The sequence below is a fragment of the Belonocnema kinseyi genome, chromosome 5, assembly GCF_010883055.1.
Source record: "Belonocnema kinseyi isolate 2016_QV_RU_SX_M_011 chromosome 5, B_treatae_v1, whole genome shotgun sequence".
In the NCBI taxonomy this organism is placed as follows: Eukaryota; Metazoa; Arthropoda; class Insecta; order Hymenoptera; family Cynipidae; genus Belonocnema; species Belonocnema kinseyi.
The window spans coordinates 145,544,952-145,564,456 of NC_046661.1; the positions used below are offsets into that span (position 1 = coordinate 145,544,952).

A 19,505-nucleotide genomic window follows, 5' to 3' on the forward strand; every position below is an offset into this window, starting at 1 on the left:
TTTTGGATTTTTTTTTAAATTAAAAAAATAATTCAACTTTTGATCGCACAAATAATAATCCAAAATTCCATTTTGTGGTCAAACTATGCAAGATAAGAAAAAAAGATAAAGAAACAAAAATTGTAATCTCAAAAAAGTTCTACAAATTTGTTAATAATCAATTTTTCATGCGAAAAGTAGTTTTTGTTTTATTTGTGAAAACAAAAGTTTAAAATCAATTTTTTTTAAGTACACAAGCTACGATAAAAAATAGTACACAAAAATTGTGCACCTAGAACAGATTTGGAAATTATTGATAAACCACTTTTTGAGAGGAAAATATTTTTAGTTTCATTCATAAAAATGAAATTAAAAACAAAAATGAAACATTTGTGGAAAAACGACAGGAATTGCCATTTTGGATTTATTGATCGAAAATAATATGAACAAAGTATTAAAATTCAAATTTCGCGCCAATAAATGGCGCAAAATACAAGAAAAAGTTTTTTGAAGAATTTCAGGTTTGAAAAATGCTTACAACATTTGTTTTAACCATTTTTTTACAGTCCTCTTTGTTTTTAATTTATTTTATCAATAAAAGAATATGAAAACAAAAATCCTATTTTTAGCATAACAAAGCTGTATAAGGAAATATGTACGAAAAAAGGATTGTAACAGCGGGCAGATTTTTCTTGTTAAATTCATTTTTTTTTAAATTTAAATTAATTTTCTTCGTTTGAATAATAAGCTATTTCATTTTTTGCTATAAATTTATCTTTTCAGGTTGAAAGTTGAACTATCTTCTTAAACATTCATTTTTTTAGTTAAAGTTTAATAATTTTAGTTGAAAATTCATCTCTTTTGTTGAAAAATGAACTAATGTTTTAAAAATAAATTCTTTGTGTTACAAATTAATTGTTTAACTTAAAGTGCAACTTTTTGGTTGGAAATTCTTTTTTTTTTAATTGAAAATTAATATTTAACTATTCCATTTATGATTAAAAATTATTTTTTTTAGGTTATAAACTTTAATATTTGGTTAAAAATGTCTATAAATGGTAAAAAAGGGTTTTTTCTGGTTTAACATTCATAATTTTAGTTAAAATATCACCTCTTTGGTTGAGAATTAAACAATGTTGAAATCTTGCTATTAAAAATTAATTTCTCTAATCCAAAATTTAACTGTTTTATTGAAAATTAACTTTGGTAAAAAATTAAATTGTTTTCTCTGGTGTTTTTAAAAATAAAAATTAATGGTTTCAAATACAAATTTAGCTTCTATTTTTGGTTCAAAATTTATTTTTCCTAGTTTTTGAATTTAACTTTGTTAAAAAATATATCTATTTTTTTAAATTAGTTTGTTTTAGTATATAATTTATTTTCTTGTTCTAAAATTCTTTCTTTTTCTTAAAAATCAATGTCTTCAACTGGAAATTCAACTGTTTGGTTAAAAATGCGTTTTGATGAAAAATCGTCTTCTTGATAAATTAATCGCCTTGGATAAAGAATCAACTATTTGTTAAAATATTTATATATTTTGTTTGAGAATTCGTCTTTTTAATACAAATTAATTTTCTTGATTGAAAAATCCTCTTTTTGGTTGAAAACTCAACTATGTGTTATAAAGTTGAACTCTTCTTATCAACAATTAATTTTTTTGGTTTTTATGAAAATTTATCTATTCCATAAAATAATTAAAATCCTTGACCAAAGAAATTTTTTTGCAACGAAGTTAAAAAAATTAACTTTCAACCAAAAAGAAGTGAATTTAGAACCAAATTTTTTAATTTTCGATCAAGAAGACGTATTTTTAAATAAGAAATGACTTTTTATAATAATAGTTAATTTTTAAACCCGAAAACAGAACATTTCAAGCAAAATAGCTCAATTTGCAAACAAAGAAATAAACTTTTAATCAAAACAATGAATTTTCAAAAAGACGTATTTTTAACAAAAATTATAACATTTTAACCAAAAATGAAACAGTTGAAAAAATTAAGTTTCAAAAAAAGAAATTAAATTTTTATTGTTAAACTTTTGACCCCAAAAATTAATTTTTAACGTGAAAGATTAACTTTCTACAACAACGTACACATTTCCAATAACATAGTTTAATTTTTAAACAAAGAAAATTTTTTTTAACGAAATACTGAATCTTTAACCAAAACTTTGAATTTTCAACCAAATACTTGAACTTGTAACTCAAGTAGTTAAATTTTCCGATAAAAAGAAAACTCAACAAAATAGTTAAATTTTCAATCAACTAAATTAATGTTAAAGTAAAATTATGAATCTTAAATTACAAAAAAAAATAATTTCTAAGAGAGAAGTTAAGTGCCTAAACATAACAGTTATACTAGAAAAGATTGAAAAATATTAATTTAAAAAGTTTTTATTTTTTGTCAAAATCTTGAAAAACCCACACTTTGTTAAATATTTTTGGATATATTTACAAGTTAAAAATTATTTTTGATATTTTTAAAACTTGTCTTTTTGGTTAAATATGCAACTGTTAGAAAATGAATCAGTTTTGGTTAAGGATTTAATTACTCTTTAGAAAATAAAAATTGGTGTAAGATTACATAATTTATTCACGGTTCTAAGGAAAAAGATCACTTCTAAAATAAAATTTTGTTTCACTCGGATAAAGTGCAATTCATTCATGAAGATTCAATGTCATTGATCGCTTCCTCATTTCCAAGTTACAAAATAAGAATTAGAATTATTAGTCACTCGAGTCGTATAAATGTAAATGCACAAGATTCCATAAAAATGGTATTTAGAAATATCAATGTTTCGTAATTAAAGGAGGCCCTACGCCTATAAATAGTGTGGCGATTTCCAAAGAAGCTATTTTCATATTGATTAGCATGTGAGAATTTGTGAAAAATATTTTCAATCGTAAACAATATTTAATAGAAATTAAAGGAAAAATAGTTGTCTATAATTTAAAGAAGCGAAACGATATCATTAGTAATATGTAAAGGAAGAACAATTATAATTATTTTAAAAAAAAATTGATCACTTATAAAATAATTATTTCAGTGATAGTTTTTTTTATTGTATTTTTTTTACTTTTGGTTCTTAACTATTTAAAAAAAAAGGTTGAATTTTAATAAATAATGTCTTACTTTTTTAAGTAAAAAATTCTCGACAACTATATTGTTTTCAACTTGGAAAATAAGGAACTGATTTTCAGATATATTGATTTGACTGAAAAATGTTTTCTTTAAAGTAAATTGTTTTAAAGATTCCAGCAATAGAAAAATTTACTTTCAATTCCGAAAAAGCTAAAATTTATTAGAATTCGACCATTTTTTTAAAATTGTTAAGAAGCAAAAGTAAGAAAAAATTTAATTCCAAAAAACATTCATTTTAAGGTCTCAAATTTTGTCATTACAAATAATATATTTTATTTGTAATGACATCACCAAGTAATATTATTTGGCCTCTTGAAATGATTGATTGAACAGAATACAGAAAAATTAATTAGCTCTTGTAAAGGTATCCAGATTAAAATCTAGTTTTTAAATTTAAATATAGAATATATTTAAATTTCAGAACTTCAATTTTTTCTTATTCTAAAAGTACCAATAAATCATTATTAATAAACTCAGATAAAATAAGAAGAATTTATAAAAGTGCTTAGAAAAATGTCTAAATTAAAGAAAAATTTTAACAAGGTTATGTTATTTTTCTTTTTTAAACAATTACAATAATTGTAAAATTAAAAGATTTCGGGAAATGCAATTTTTTAATTGCTTAACTAAAAAGTTTAAAATAGAAATTGTTATACTTTCTAGCCTTGAAGAAATAGTGATCTTTGAAGAAATCATTTTATAAGATTCTATTTCGAAATTTTAAGGTCATGAATCGCGTTGAATATATTATTTAAATTTCAGGGGCCATGCACAAATTACGAAACTATTTTCTTTTTTAGCGGGGTTTGGAAAATTTTACGATAATTTCATTTCTGTTTTGATTCATTGTATCATTCACTTACCAAATAATAAAAAACAAATTTTCAATTGCAAATATATTTCATTTTCAACCAAATAAATAAATTTTTAACCTAAGAGATTTTCAAGCCAAAAATTATTTTTATTAAAGTTAAAAAGTTAAAGTTAAAGTTAAAAAAATAGTTAAAAAATTTAATATCTAATATTTCAACGAAAAAATATTTTAATTTAAATTAGAAAATAGTTAAATTTAACTAAAAATGCGAATTTTCAGCACAGCAATTGAATTTAAAATATGAATTTTTAACAAAAGGTTAATTAAGACAGTTACATTTTAAGCAAAAAATCTTATATTTCAACCAAAAGAGATAAATTTTCAACAGGAACAAAATTATTCAGAAACAACATTTCAATCCAGAAGATTAATTTTCTATTAAAAAAACAAAACGTTTTTGATCAAAGTACTTGAATTCTGTATTTAAAAATATTAATTTTATAACAAAAAAAATGCAATTTTCAACTAGAAACCACGAAATTTCAACAACTTAGTTTAAAAATAACAAAATAATTTCAAATCAGTAGTTGGACTTTCAATGAAAATAGACTAATTTTCAGTCAAAAAGATTAAATTTCTACCAAAATAGATAAATTAATAATAAAAAACAATTTTTGAAAAACCACTTTGCAACCCAGAAGATTCATTTTCAACCAGAGAAAAAAAACTTTTTTTACAAAAATAGTTAAGTTCTATAGTCAAAACTATTAACTTTTTAACAGAAAAGTTAATTTTTAACAGAACACAATAAATTTTAACCAAATATTGGATCATTTTATACCAAAATAATTGAACTTTCTATAAAATAATTCAATTTTTCACCCAACATTATACATTAAAAAAATGTATTTTTCAAAATAGAAACGAAGAAATTTGAACAAAATTGTTGAATTTTCAACCAAAGCAGGATCATTTTTAGACAGGCAGTTACATTTTCAACAAAAGAGCTGAAATTTCTCCCAAGAGAGTTAAATTTTCAACAACAAAATTGTTCAGAAAAAACTTTTCAACCCAGAAGATTAATTTTCCATCAGAAAAGAAAACAACATTTTTTTTCAAAAAATAGTTGAATTTTATACTCAAACAAATTAATTTTATAACCAGAAAGTTAATTTTCAATCAGAACAAATGAATTTTTTACAAAATAGTTGATTTTTTATGAAAAAATTTATTTGTTTACGAAATATTGTAATTTTCAACCAAATTTGGAATTTTCTGCCAAAATAATTGAATTTTCTACAAAATAGTTTTATTCTTTGCCCAAAAGTATGAATTTAAAAAGCAAACGTAATTTTCAAATAAAAACGAAGAAATTTCAACAAAATAAGATCAAACAAAAATTTTTTCAACAATTTTTTACAAACTAACAATAAAAAATAGCATTTATATTTATCAAATTTCAACCCAACAATTTTTTACGAAAAAAGAAAAAATTTCAAGAGGGTAAATATAAATTTTGAACAGTAAAAAATAAATTTTCTAACCTAAGAGATGACAAAAAACATTAATTTCTAAGGAAGTAGTTCAACGTTCAATGAAGTTGCTCAAATGTGCATCGAAAGAAATTAATTTAAAAAAAAATAATATTAAATTTTTTACTCAAAAATATGAATTTTGGACGAAAAAAATCGATTTTTAACAAAAAACAACGAAACTCAAACAAAAGTTTAAGAAGATAGCTGAATTTTCAAGAAAATAATTAGTCTTAATTAAACAGTACCATTTTTAGCAAAAAAAAAGATTAATTCTGAACCAGAAATATAATAGCAGACTCTTCAACAAAAAAAGTATGAAAAAAATTTTCAAGCCATAAACAAAAATTTTGTAGCAAGCCTCTGAATTTTCAACCTCAAAAGTTTAATACTCAACAAAAAATATCAATTTAAACTAAATTTTATGTTAAAAAAATAGTCGAATTTACAACGTAGAAGGAAGGATTTTCTAACAAATGGTCGCATTACCACTCAAAAAAGAATAAAATTCACCTGAAAATAAGAATACCCCAAATAGTAGAGTTTCCAAAAATGAAAGGAATAAAATAAAATTTTGAACTTTTCAACAAAAAAGAAATAAATTTTGACAGAAAATAGTCAAATTCTTTATTGAAAAAAAGAGGAATTCTTCTTAAAAAAGAGGAAAAGGCTAGAATAGGGGAGGGGTAATAAATGTTCAAAAAATGTATCGATTAATTTATGGATGACCCCTTACTATGCAAATCTTTTTTTTTAGAATTTTTTTCCCAAACTTCATTTAGATGGTTTTTTTTATCAAATTTAGTTTGCTTTTAGAGAAGAGAAAAAGTAAAGCCACTCTGCGTGAATTCAGTGTCAAACTTTAAAAGGTAAAAAGGAAAATATTCTCAGGAGAAGGGATGCTTCACAATCATCCTATAAAGTCTTCTGTTCTTGCCTAGCCAGATACATTAACACGATATTCATCAAGGTTTGTTACAAGAAGTTTCTTCTCTAATTTTGTGAAAAGAAGATACGTTCTCGGTATCAAAAGCAAAAGAGTCCATTAATTGTGCGCGAAAAAAGTGATCATTTCTATTTTATAAAAAGAAACTCTAAATATACCGTCGGAAATTATCTTCACGGCTAACGCGAGGTGTACTAAAAATCACTGCAGACTTCAAATCATGGCATCGCCTTAGAATATAGTAGAAAAAATCTGAAATTAATTCCAAATAGTATCTAAAGTCTTATCTTTGATCTAAGCCAATAAAAATTAAAAAATCTGAATTGGTTCTTGAGTTATAACTGAACATGTCCAAGCGTATCTGCGTCAAGTTTGAGTCTCAGTTCTCAGATTTTTTACTTTAACGTCAACTTCTGCTGTGACTTTAGAAACTTGTGAAAAACGGAAATGGATAAAATGTTATCTTTGAAATATTATATTCTATTCAAGCCAATCAAACTTAAAAAATTTTGAAGAGTTCCTAAGTTATGGCCAAAAGTTTTCAACCGTCGAGTTTTAGTCGACGGTCTTTACGCAGAGACGCTTGGACATTTTTAACTATAACTCAAGAACCCATAAAGATTTTTCAAGTTTTATTGGCTTGAATTAAAGACAAGAGTTCAAAGATTATGTGGCAAAAATTTCAAATTTTTTCGACTGCTTCCCTAGCTGATGTAAAGAGTTGAAGTCAAGGTATAAAATTCGAGAATTAAAAAAATTTTTGTTTTAATCTTCCCATGTTGTATATTTATGTCAAAAGTACTAAAATATCTCTATTAGGGATTATTCGACGCAGAATTAAAAAAGTTTTCCAGTATTTTAAACAAAATTTTCCCGCTCCTTTTTTGAACGAGTAATCACGTTTCAAAGTTAACAGTGATTATTGATACGGCCTGCGCTAGCCGTATATATAATTTGCTAAACTCAGATATTTGAAAAATATGTTTTTTTCTATAATTTTAAACTCGAAAAATTTGTCATTGAGGATGCCATTTTAAATAACAAACATTATTTCCTAAGAAAAATGTTAAAACTTAAAAAAAAATATTTTTACAATGTTTTTTATATTTAAACTTTTTCCCGCAGTCGTTTCTTGCCAATTTAAAGGAAAGGTTAAATTAATAAAATTAATGTCTTTTTTCGGTAAAAACATTTTCTACACTCCTATTTTTTTCCAATTTTTGATTTAAAATTGTCTACGGCTGGAATTGTTAAAAAAATTGTTACAGGAAAAATTTTCTAACAAAATAACTGTATTTGAATATCGATTATTTTAAAAATATTGATTAGAAGCGCCAGCAAGGAAAAATTCAATTAAAAAAACTATTATCGTTATATGAATAATTATTATTTAAAATTCAAAGGATAGAAAATCTTAAAATATTGCATAAAATAAATCAATAAATTTTGTAAATATTTATTGACTGAATTTTTGAAGAGATTTTTGAGTTTGTATTTTTCATAAAAAATTTGTTTAATTTTTTATTTAACAGCGAAAGTTACATTTTTTGTAAACTTTTCAGAAATACAATTTTTTAAAAATATTTTGAGATTGGTCGACTTTTTAAACAAGGTTTTATATCTGCGCTGAAACTATCTAAAAGTAATTTCCAGTTGCTGAAAATAATTCAAAGAAATTATTTTATTACGCTATAAAAAAATTAATTAACAAAAATTATTTTTCTAAATTGGCATTGATTAGCTCACTCAAATTCAGATTTTATTACGATTAATTGAAAAGATGATATTTCGCAATTTTTTAAACCATTTTCATAAACAAATTCACAGTTCGGATATTATTCAATGAATAATTTTTTAAAATTAATTTAATTAATTAATTTTTTTCGGTATTAACTGAAAATTAGTAATAAATTAATAAATATTTATAAAAATATTCAAAGCTTAACCAGTGGGTTATTTTAGCAGAAAAAAATGTTCTCTGCTATTCTACTGTTTTTCAAAATTGGAAACAGTCAAGTTGTAGGAAAAGTTTTCCCTGAAAAAATAAGCTATGATGTGCAAATTTAATTATTTTTAAAAATTAGTTCGAATTGACAGTAAGAAAAAATTAAATTAGAAATATTAAATTAGAATGAAATTAAAATATTAAACATTGTTCAAATAATTATTTTTCGTAGGTCTTAACCGTTTTGCATTAAAAAAGTTTTTTCTTTTATAAGAGACGGCTAATAATATCATTTCAATCCTCAAAATTAAAGAAAACTTTACTTTTCCGGAGACCTGATTTTCGACAAGATAAATAATTTTATTGTTGTAAACATTTACACATTTAAAATCAAAGACTTAAAATTTAAAATTAAATGCTTTCAATATTGGTGAGTTTAAATTCAAATCTCTAAAATTGAAAACTTTGAACTTTTTGGTACGAAAACTTAAAAAAATGTATACATATAACATTGAGATTTTAATATTAATGCAGAATTATATTTCAAATTTAAACGATAAAAGTTTAAATATTAATTCTTTAAATCAACATTCGAATAAAGACCATTTTAGAATAAGGAATTAAAAATGGAATTATTTTGCATTAATAAATTTAACAGATTGATCATTTTTAACTCAATGCCATTTAATCACTTTAAAGATAGAGGGAACTGTCTTTTTTTCCAAGAATTTTGTATAGTTTAATTTTACCAATAGAGATTTTGCTCTAAAATGCAATGGGAAATAAAACCCAATTATTTTAACTTTTTTTCATAAAAAAGCACTTTATCTATTTTGCCTGAACCGTTTCCAATTCGAATGCATAATATTGCGCAATATACTCGACTGAGTACTCGCGCACTGCGGCCCTTCCGAGGCTGAGAGTCGGATGTAAATTAAAATACTATCAAGTTTAATTTAGAGTTAAATCCTAATTTTTAAATATTTTTTTATCTGTTGATAACATTTTTTTAAAGGTATTTCTGCTGAAACCAAAATAATCTTTTTTTCTAGATGCGTTTCTTCTATATATTCGTTGTAGCAGCTCTCTTCGCTGTGGCGTATGCCGTAGCAGAGGAATCAGTATCGGAAGACATTAATCCAGAGAAATCAGAAATTTCTCATGTTCGTGAAAAACGACATATTTTGAGAAAGAAACTCCTAATCGTTGGAGGTGCATTGCTTGCAAAAAAAGTTATAGCAGCGAAAGTAATAGGTGCAGGAGTCTTAGGTGCAGGAGCCTTAGGAGCAGCAGGTCTCGTAGGTGCTAAACTTTATCACGCTAAACAGTAAGTTGAACATTTTTTTATCAATATTTTATAATCATTTTTGAGAAAAATTTAACTTTCTACAGAATTGTAGCAACTTATCAATTAACAAAATTGTAAAAACTCTCGTAAATTTTTTCTAAAGCACGGTGAGCCTCAACCATCTACAACTAAATTTTTTCAACTTTCAAAAGTTTTTTTTTCGTCAAGTTTTTTCACGATTTTGTAACCTCGAGCAGAAACTGTTACAGTTTCGGTCGGGTGTTCTTCTGTCCATCCTACTTTTTTCACGAGAATCCAGACGACCCATAAGACGAAATTCAAGAAAAGATTTGAGACGAAATTTGAGACGTGATTCAAGACAGTATTCGAGATTATATTCAAGACGTGATTCGAGACGAGATTCACAACAGGGCACTATGCGAGACAAGACACGATTTAAGACAACATTTGATACGAGATTAAGACAAGACTAGAGATTGGCTTTTTAATAAATTTGACTTTTTGAAAAGTTGAATTATTGAAGTTGAACTATTTTCAAAAAAAAATCTTACAATTTTCGATATAAATAAAATATGAATGCGATTATTTAGCGTTGTTTATTTTTTAAGCCATTTACATTGAAATAGTATTAAGTGTACTTATTTATTTTTAAATGGTTAAATTCTAAGATTTTTTAAATTTCAACACTTTCAGTTTGAAATTTTATGTTCTCGAATGTAACTAAATCAAATTTATGAATTTAAAACTCTTTGAACTTATTGTGTAATTGATTTTTAAACAAGATCAAATTCAAGACAGAGTCAAAATAAGATTTAGAACAAGAAACGTTTCAAAACAAGACAGGATTCAACACGAGATCAAGACAAGATCGTGTCGAAATCGAGCCGAGATTACAAAACGAGATCGAGAAGAGGCTCGAAACTAATTTTTAAAAATAAATTTAGCTCCTCGAAAATTCGGAAAATTTCGAAATCCAATTTTTTCTATTTTAATTCTACTTGTTGTAGAGAGATTTCTAATTGAAACTATTTTCAAAACATCAAATCTTGAAATGTTTAATATAAATAAAACATGCATGCGTATATTCAGCATTGTTTATTCTTAAAGTTATTCGCATGAAATATAACATATTTAAAATAAACTGTTACTTAATGGGCGATTTGAAAAAATATTTCAATTTTGGTTTTCGAAACGCAAGTGAATTAAATTTTGAGAAAGTTATTTTTTTTATTCAATCAAAAATGATTTTACATTTTCCCAGGAATCATGAATATATATTTTTTTATTACCTTAACACCCTTCAAAATCGTTTAAAAAAATGATAAATTTTATATTAATATCATCAGAAGTTTACTTGTTTAAAAACGAATAAAATCATTTTGAATTTGAACTAAATTTTTTAATTTTCTAAAAATATTAAAAATAAAAAAATGAATTACCTTTAAACCTTAACCTAAATATAAGCTTTTTCTTAAAATCTTTCAGATCTTCTTTGACAATTTTAGGAATCGCTTTAAATGTTATAAAATATTGTTGAATGTTCTCTTGAAATTAATTTATGATAGTAAAAAATGAGTAAAAATTTTACCAGGAATCTTAGAACAAAATTTTCATCATTTTGATACCTTTCAAAATCCTACAAAATTTTATTTATAAATCTTTAAAAATGTATCTTTGACTTTGAATTCTTACATATTTTAAGTATTTTCTAAAGTGGTTCGAGTTCGTACTGAAATGTTGTTAAAATCGAGAAAAATTAAAAAGGACACTTAAAATCTTTTAGATTTTTTGTTTATAATTCAGAAAATATTTTAAAAGGCTTCGGAATATTTTTAAATATTGTCTTAAAATTAATTTTCTAAACAAAAAATCATGAAATATTTCCCGAGGAATCTTTGGAATGTTTAAAATAGTCTTGAATCCTTTTAAAATCTTTCAACAGTTTCAAAATTTCATTTAAGAATCTTTAAAAATCTACATTTTGTTAAACATATTTCAAGTTTTAAATAATTTTTTTAATTTGTTCAGAAAGTTTAAAATTTATTTTAAATTTTTGTGGAAATTAAAAAAAAAAATTATTTCGTTAAAAGCTTTCAAAATTTCTCAGAATCTTCTAAATTGTTTGTCTTATATCTTCGAAAATTAACATTTTAATTAAATTTTTTAAAATAAAAATTCAACACCATTTAGCGAAGTTCGAAGAAATTTTGGAAAGGAAAGTGAAAAATTTTTGCCATTAAAGAACAATTGTGAGAAGACAGGGGCATGAGTGGTTGTTTTAACCAGAATTGTGGTTCGAACAAACGAGAATTCTCGGTATTTAGCCAGAATTTTTTTCTTCAGATGTGCAAATTTGATTTAAATAGCAATATTTATTTTCTATAAATAATTAAAATTATTTCAGGGGTAGTCTTGGCGGAGGCTACGGTGGTGCCCATGGTGGAGGCCACGGAGGTTATCAAAGTGCCCCTTCTGTAGTCCATAACCATTATGCAGCACCAAATTCCGTTTATGGATCTTCTGGTCCTGGTTGGGCCTCTGGTTCTGCTTCAGCCGGATATGGCTCATCCGGTTCATCGACCAGTTATGGAGCACCTGGATGGTCTGGGTAAGAAAATCCAAAAATGATCACTATAAATATCAAGTTTACAATGAACGATATTATCAGAGAGCGGATGAGCCCAGACTGAAGTAGCGCACCAAGGCTCTCCCACCAGAGAACGCGGAGAACCGTTACATGGGAGGAAATGGTGAGAGAGCGCCGTATGTGCACGCCGCCACGCGCACGCTCTCCCACCACTTCCACCCATGCAACGGTTTTCCGCGACTTTGGTCTGGGCTCGTCCACTCTCTTGATATTGTTAATTACTAAAAAAAGAATAAAGATTTTTTATATGTTAGTATTCAAATTAATTGAGACCTTCATAATAATATTTGTATCTTTTTCTGTTAGATTAATTTAGCATAAGTGTGCTTATAAAAATGATAATTGATCAAATGTTTTTATTTTCAGGTATAATTAATTCCTACAGTAACTAAAGATCAGTGGGATTCGTACAACCATCTAATAGGCTTAATAGGACATAATAATTTACAGTGTGGAAACCCATCTTGTCTATAACTTATAAAAAATCATCATCATATTTATAAAACTTTGTACACACAAGACACGTTTTTTTATTTTATTTTGAATACCCTTCCTAAATAAATAGAATTTGATCAATTACAGGAATCACAGCAGTTTCAGTAAGTCAATTTAGGTAAAACGGTTTTTTTTTTGCCAAGGGGGTCAAAAGGGGATTTAATTTATTAACAAAAACTTTTTGTATTATATGGGTATCCCGAAAACACAAAAGTGTCCTGTCACTAACAGCAGCACCTTCTTTTAGCTACTGTTCGACATACTGTATGTATAGCCTTTTTTGTCAGAATTTTTTTCTTAAACTAAATTTCAACCATTTGTTGATCACTTGTGCACTTTCGACGGATTAAAATAAATGAGAAAAAGTTCAAGAAGATCAAAGATTGAAAAAAAGCGTTAAAAATGCGTATATTTAGGATTGAAAACGGGGAATTTTCGCACATATCTATTATTTGACTTAAGTCTTAGAAAATCTTGGATATATAACGGGAAATTTTCAAAATAATTTTATTTTTGATTTAGAAAAGCGTAATTTAAAAAAAAACCCTGCTCAAATTCAGAATTATAATTTTTTCGGTGGAAGATTCAGAATTTCAGCTTGAAAATAGAACAAAAATGAAATAATTACATCGTCAGTTCACAAAATTAACCTTTAACCAAAAATAAGTCAATTTTGAACCAAATTGTTGAAGTTTTAATAAAAAATATCGATTTTTAAACAAAAAGAATAATTTTTTTACAACAGTAGACGAATTTTTAACAAAATAAGTTCTTTTTAAACCAAATATTTAAATTTTGTACTCAAGAGGAGAAATTTTCAACAACAACAAAAAAACACAATTTTTATCATAGCATTTTAATTTTGAACCAAAATGATAAATTAAATTTAAGCAATGAAATTTATTTTCAACTAAATAATGAATCACTAACCAAAAAAAATAATTTTTAAACAAATGGTAGATTTTTTAACCGAAACTTTGAATTTTCAAACAAATATTTCAATTTGTAACTCAAGTAAATAAATATTTTACCAAAAAGAAAATTCAAGAAAATAGTTGAATTTTCAATCTAAAAAAAAGAATCTTGACCCTTTTTTAAAGCTTCCAAAGTTCTAAAAACGTTTATGATTTCATTTAGAAATCTTTCAAAAATCCACATTTTTTAAAAATTTTGTAACGTCTTTACAAGTTTAAAATTATTTTTGATGTTATCAACACTGCTAAATATTTTCTAACCTCTATCGACTTTCTTCTAAAATTTTATAATCTTGAAAACTTGAAAAATTTTGTTTTGAAAGATTTTATATATAAATTCACAATTTGAGGAAATTTTTTGAAATCGTTTTCAATTTCCTGTTAATTCGGGGAAATGATAATAATTGACGGGGAGTTTAGGAGGGGAAGTGAGGACTGGGGATGAGAATAAGAAGAAGGCAAGTCTTAGAATGGCAGTGTCAGCTGGGAAAGTCAGGCGATGGGCAGTAAGGAAATGAAAGAGGGGAGAGGAACTAAACAAAATAAGAGGTGGGGAAGTAAGGGAAGTTTTAAGGAACGAGGAGAGGGGAAGTGGAAAAATAAAGGGACTTAGGAACAATGATTATAATTGAGGGGGAGTAGGTGAGAAGAAGTAAGGGCTCTAGAGGGAAGGTTGTGAAAGGGAAGTCGAAAAAAAGGAGTCTCAGTTGGGGAAGCGAGACGAGAAGGAGTACAGTAAATGAGAGGAGGCGAAGTGAGGGAAGTTTATGGGGTGAGGGGGGAAGAGATGGAAAATGAAGGGACGTATGGAAAATGATTATAATCGAGGATGAGAAGAGGAGGAGAAGTCAGGGTTATGGTAGGAAAGTAGAAAAAGGGAAGTTGGAGAGGGAGGGAAGGGGAAGTCAGGGCTGCTAAGGAAAGTAGTGAAAGGGAAGTCGTAGAAGGGGAGTCTCAGTTGGGGAAGTTAGACAAGGAGTTGAAGAAATGAGAGAAGGGGGAGGAAGTAAGCGAAATGAAAGGAGGGGAAGTAAGGGAAGTTTTAAGAAACGAGAGGAGGGAGAAGAGGGGAAATGAAGGGACGTTGTTCTTGTGTCTGTAGATTTTTAGTTTGTTAGAACGATAACTTTCGAAAGAATTAAAGGATTGGGTCGACCTTTGTCATACTCTTTTAGTGACATAAATTGATGGTCAAGTTCGTCAGCCAGCCATTTTGGATACAAATTTAGAAAGTTAGAGCATAAAAGAAAATTGAAAGCACTATTCTTTTAAATTAAAATATTCTAGGAAGGGATATTAGTAGAATTCAAAAAGATGAACAATTTATCCTAATGAACGTAATTTATATTTTTTCGATTTTTCACGAAAAATCAAAAAGTTGCAACGTTTTTGTTGTTTTGACTTTTTTCATATTGTGCGTTGTTTGGCTTGAAATTTTCATTTTTAAAGAATTTTTAAAACTATAACTCTGATAATTTTTTTATCAAAAAAAGTCATTAGGATAAATTGATTGTATTTTTTAATTCTATGAACGGCCTAAACTAAAAGAGGGTGCAAAAGGCCAATCTGATAGATTAATTTTTTTTAAGTTGACACACAAACATACATACAGACACATTAGTAAAAACCTGTTTTTGTAGTTCAGAGCGTCTTGAAATTCAAGATGAATAGTAAAATATTTTTCATAAGCTTGCGTATTCGTCCCGAATATTAAAAAGTTCGGGACAAATCCATCCCCTTTTTCAAAGGGCATGAATTTTTCAAATTCTAAACGAACTTTCTAAAATATTTTCTTCTACATCACAGCTGTTTCATAGTCTCAGATCCATGCAATTAAAAAAAATATATACACTTCACTCCCAATATAAGTCCCTCCGGTTTATGCCATTGCTAGAAACGATGACCTTCGCAGTTTCGGAATAAGAGGAACCGCAGAGCCGAAGGGTAGGATGTGATCACTCAAGTGTGACAAACAGCTCGAGGGCCGCACTCTCAGCGCGTTAGTTGCATCAGGTTGTATCATGCTTGTAAATCCAAGAGAAATTTTTCATGCAACCATGCCTGATTCCGTCTGGTTTCCTTCGCTTTTGGATCAAGGTCATGTCCGAAACTGGTTTTATATTGGGAGTTGAGTGTAGCTCATAAGTACATATCCTAAACCACTTCACCATCAGTATTTTTAATTCAAAATAACTTAGAGATTAACGTCGTAATGTTTTCTTCTTTAGGTCTAAAAAAATATTTACAGTTAATTTATCCAGATATTTTAAATATATTTATTTTTGGTACAGTTCAAACTGTAAATTAAACATGTGTGATTTACTTTACACTATTCAGGAAGATACATTAGTTTCTTTAACGAAAAGTCGACCATCTTTGTTCACTGGGTATCAATTTCATTTTCGAGGTCTTGCCTTGTGTAGCCAATGTAATCCTCAGCAGAGAATCGCTCAGGGCGTCTTAGGACTCGGCTTCTTTGCTGCTTGATGTTTTAGGGCTGTAAGAGTGAAAAAAGAATAATATTTACAAACGATGTTACAAATATTCAATAATTGGTGTGTGTGTGTGTGTGTGTTAAAAATGTTTGGTAGAAAACAAATCTTGTCACTTTTTCAAAAACGAGAAATTTGTAAATTTCCTTTAATTGTAATTTTTTTATAGGAAAATTTGAAAAAGTTAACATTTTCTAAAATCTATGCTCCATAATATGAAGACTTACTCGGTGAAAATACACTGGAGTCGCTTTTTTATCCGCTCTTACTTATATCCATTGATATCCGCTTGGCATCTAATACCTCACAGTGCCACGTGACTGACCGAACCTATCAAGCCAATCAGCGCGCAGTGCGGAAAATTTCCCTCCGCTAAGGAACAGTGGTAGGCTTCCCTCCCGGGAGGATATAAGTGAATGTTTACCTTTTCCGCTAGCCGATATACACAAGAACGCCTATATAAGAACAGTTTACGGGGGATGCCTCACACAGGCCTTGAGACCAAAGCAGTCTGTGAAAACGTAAACAGTCTAATGTAAACTGGTGGCGATCAATTGTTGACACTGTCACATGGCTGTGAAACTGCCGGAGCCACCATTTCTTGGAAGGATTAAATCAATCGATCTTATACAGGCGTTCTTGTCTGAATGAGGTTCTAGTGTAGAATGATTTATTAATTTAAATATATAAGGGGCTATAGTTAAATCACGTAACGGTAACCCTGTGCAATAAATCGTAAAAAAATATATATACCCCCCCCCCTCCTTCTTGCTGTACGTTATTTTTAGTTTCCAGAAATGTTTTGCTAGATATTACTAGTAGAATTAGGCAGGATGTCAGAAAACTTCATATCCAAAATTCCCTGATATTGCCTTGACTCATTTTTGATTCTCCTTGAGCATTAACTTTCAAATACCAAAATTTGAATCTTGTAATATTGTAATACTTTTAACATTGAATCTTTTATAAACAGAACAAAACAGTATTTCAGATACAAATTTGAAAATTAAAAATTCATTAATTAATTTTAAACAAAAAATTTCTGTTCTACCATGAAAGATGGCGTTTTAACAAAATACTTGAATTTTCAATAAAATAATTAAATTCTTAACATAATAGTTGAATTTAAAATTTAAAAGATAAATTCTTAACAAAAATGGGTTATAGTTTATATTTCAATCAAAAAAGATCATATTTGTAAAAAAAAAAGAATTTTAAAAATAAAAAGACGAATTGTCAACAAATAAAAATTTTTCGCTCAAAAAATAAATAAAAGTTTATCTAAATTGATAAAACATGAACTTTCAAACCAAGAAAATTATATATTTTTTTTACTTGAACAGGAAAATTTTCAAATAGAAAATATCAATCTTAAAAAATGGAAAAAATACATTTTCCGTTAGAAAATTAATTTTATACAAAAAACTAAACAGTTAAATTTTAAACTAAAGACACGCCTTAAATAATTAAAAATTAATAATGTAGGATACCTTTTACCCAAGTAGTTGAATTTTCAATTCAAAAAGATGAATTTTCAAACCAAAGAGATGAATTTTCAACTAAAAATATTTTTCTTCAACAAAAAATGATTTCTTAATAAACTGATTCAACCAAAGTTTTTAGACAAAAGAGTAGTTGAATACTGAAGCAAAAATAAGAATTTTCTACCAAAAAGTGGCACTTTCATAAAAAAAATAAAATTTCTACTAAAACCGATGAATTTATAACTCAAAAAGATAAATAAAAATAAAAAAATAAAAAAAGTTGAATTTTCTGTTAAAAAAGAATTCAGTTCACATTTCATGATCAAAATATTAATTTTTAAACAAGAAATAAGTTTCTACGAAAAAAAGTGAATTTTCAATTGAAAAAGAAGAATCTTTAACCAAACAGTATGATTTTTCAACGAAATTGTTTAATTCTCCACCAAATACTTGCATTTTTATTAATTTTTTGTAAATAGTTTAATTTTCATACAAAGAATAATCCAGTTGACTTTTCAAGATTGAAATATGAATATTATAACAAAAAATAAGTTTCTAAGAAAAAATGAAACTTTCAATCCAAAATGACGAATTTTTTCAACCAAAATGGATGAATTTTTTACAAAATATTTTAGTTCTTTACCGCGAAAATTTTTGTTTAAAGTTGAATTTTCATTCAGAAAAGATTACAGTTCCCTTTTTAAAACCAAAATATACATTTTCGATAAAAAGTAAAGTTTTAACAAAATAGTTAAATTTTCAATAAAACAGTAGAATTTTATACCGAAAATAATGACTCTTAAGACCCTTATTCGTGGTCGAGACATTTGTCAATTTAATCCTTTTTTAAAGGAATGGACGGCTTATAATTAAACATTTTCATTAAACCATAATGCCAATGAAAAATTTCTTGAAACAAAATTAAAAGACAGGATCGGACCACTTTTCTAAGTGCTTCTTATTTATTATACCAAATTTTCAATTAGACGCGGCGCTTCGTGGGGAAATAAGTTAGGAAATAAAAAAAGTTTTCGACGTGTTTTTTCCAAAACTGTATGTAACAATTTCTAACCCAGTCGCCACTAACACTCAAAAAGGCTTCTAGTTACTAATACCTTGAGTATAGGTTTTCGAAATGTGGGTCGAATTTTATTTAAACATATTTTTTATACAGTTTCATTATTTATTGAAAAAAATATTTGCAAAAACGTTTTTACCATCTAAGCAAAAATAAAACTTAATATCTATTTAAAAACTAGACAAATTGGCTTCACCCTGGGCTTATTTCATACAGAATTTCGAAAACATGTGACACAGCTAAATACCTATATTACCGACCACAGTTTTTCAGTTCACTGAATGTTTTTTTGAACCTAAGAACTTTTTTTGTAAGTAAAATATCGAGCTGAAACTTCGGGAAATATATTAGTGTGCAATAAAGTACGTTTATGTGCTGCATTTTGGTGGAAACTTCACTGAAAATTATTTCATCTTTTTTCTGAACCTCAACATTTTTTGAACGTTCGAACTTTTTTTATACATAAAATATCGTTCTCAAACTTTTAGAAATGCAAGAGTCGAAAGAAAACTACGTTTAAGTACACAGCTTCATAATAAAAGATGTAAAAAAATATATTTTAATAATAAATTCCAACGGCATCAGCCGGTAATGTTGTACACGAAAATACGAAACCTGGCGGCCACTAGGCGAGGCTCTAGAGGTTTCGTATTTTCGTGTACAACGTTAC

The 19,505-nt window shown here is 26.8% G+C and overlaps 2 protein-coding genes across 3 annotated transcripts in view; one reads left to right on the forward strand and one right to left on the reverse strand.

The window, feature by feature from the left end:
- The first annotated feature begins 9,408 nt into the window (after positions 1-9,408).
- LOC117173938 (acanthoscurrin-2-like) lies at positions 9,409-12,277 on the forward strand. Its single transcript, XM_033362587.1, has 2 exons — positions 9,409-9,683; positions 12,070-12,277. The coding sequence occupies exons 1-2, from the start codon at positions 9,409-9,411 to the stop codon at positions 12,275-12,277; spliced, it is 483 nt and encodes a 160-aa protein (XP_033218478.1).
- Positions 12,278-16,033: 3,756 nt separating this feature from the next.
- Positions 16,034-19,505, reverse strand: part of LOC117172382 — a 30,518-nt gene continuing 27,046 nt past the window's right edge. For both annotated transcript variants that reach the window (XM_033360243.1, XM_033360244.1), the window contains one exon: positions 16,034-16,278. Coding sequence is in view for 1 of the 2 variants with exons in the window: in XM_033360244.1 (XP_033216135.1) it covers positions 16,232-16,278 (47 nt within the window). In the remaining variant the exon portion in view is untranslated. The remainder of the gene's footprint in view (positions 16,279-19,505) is intronic.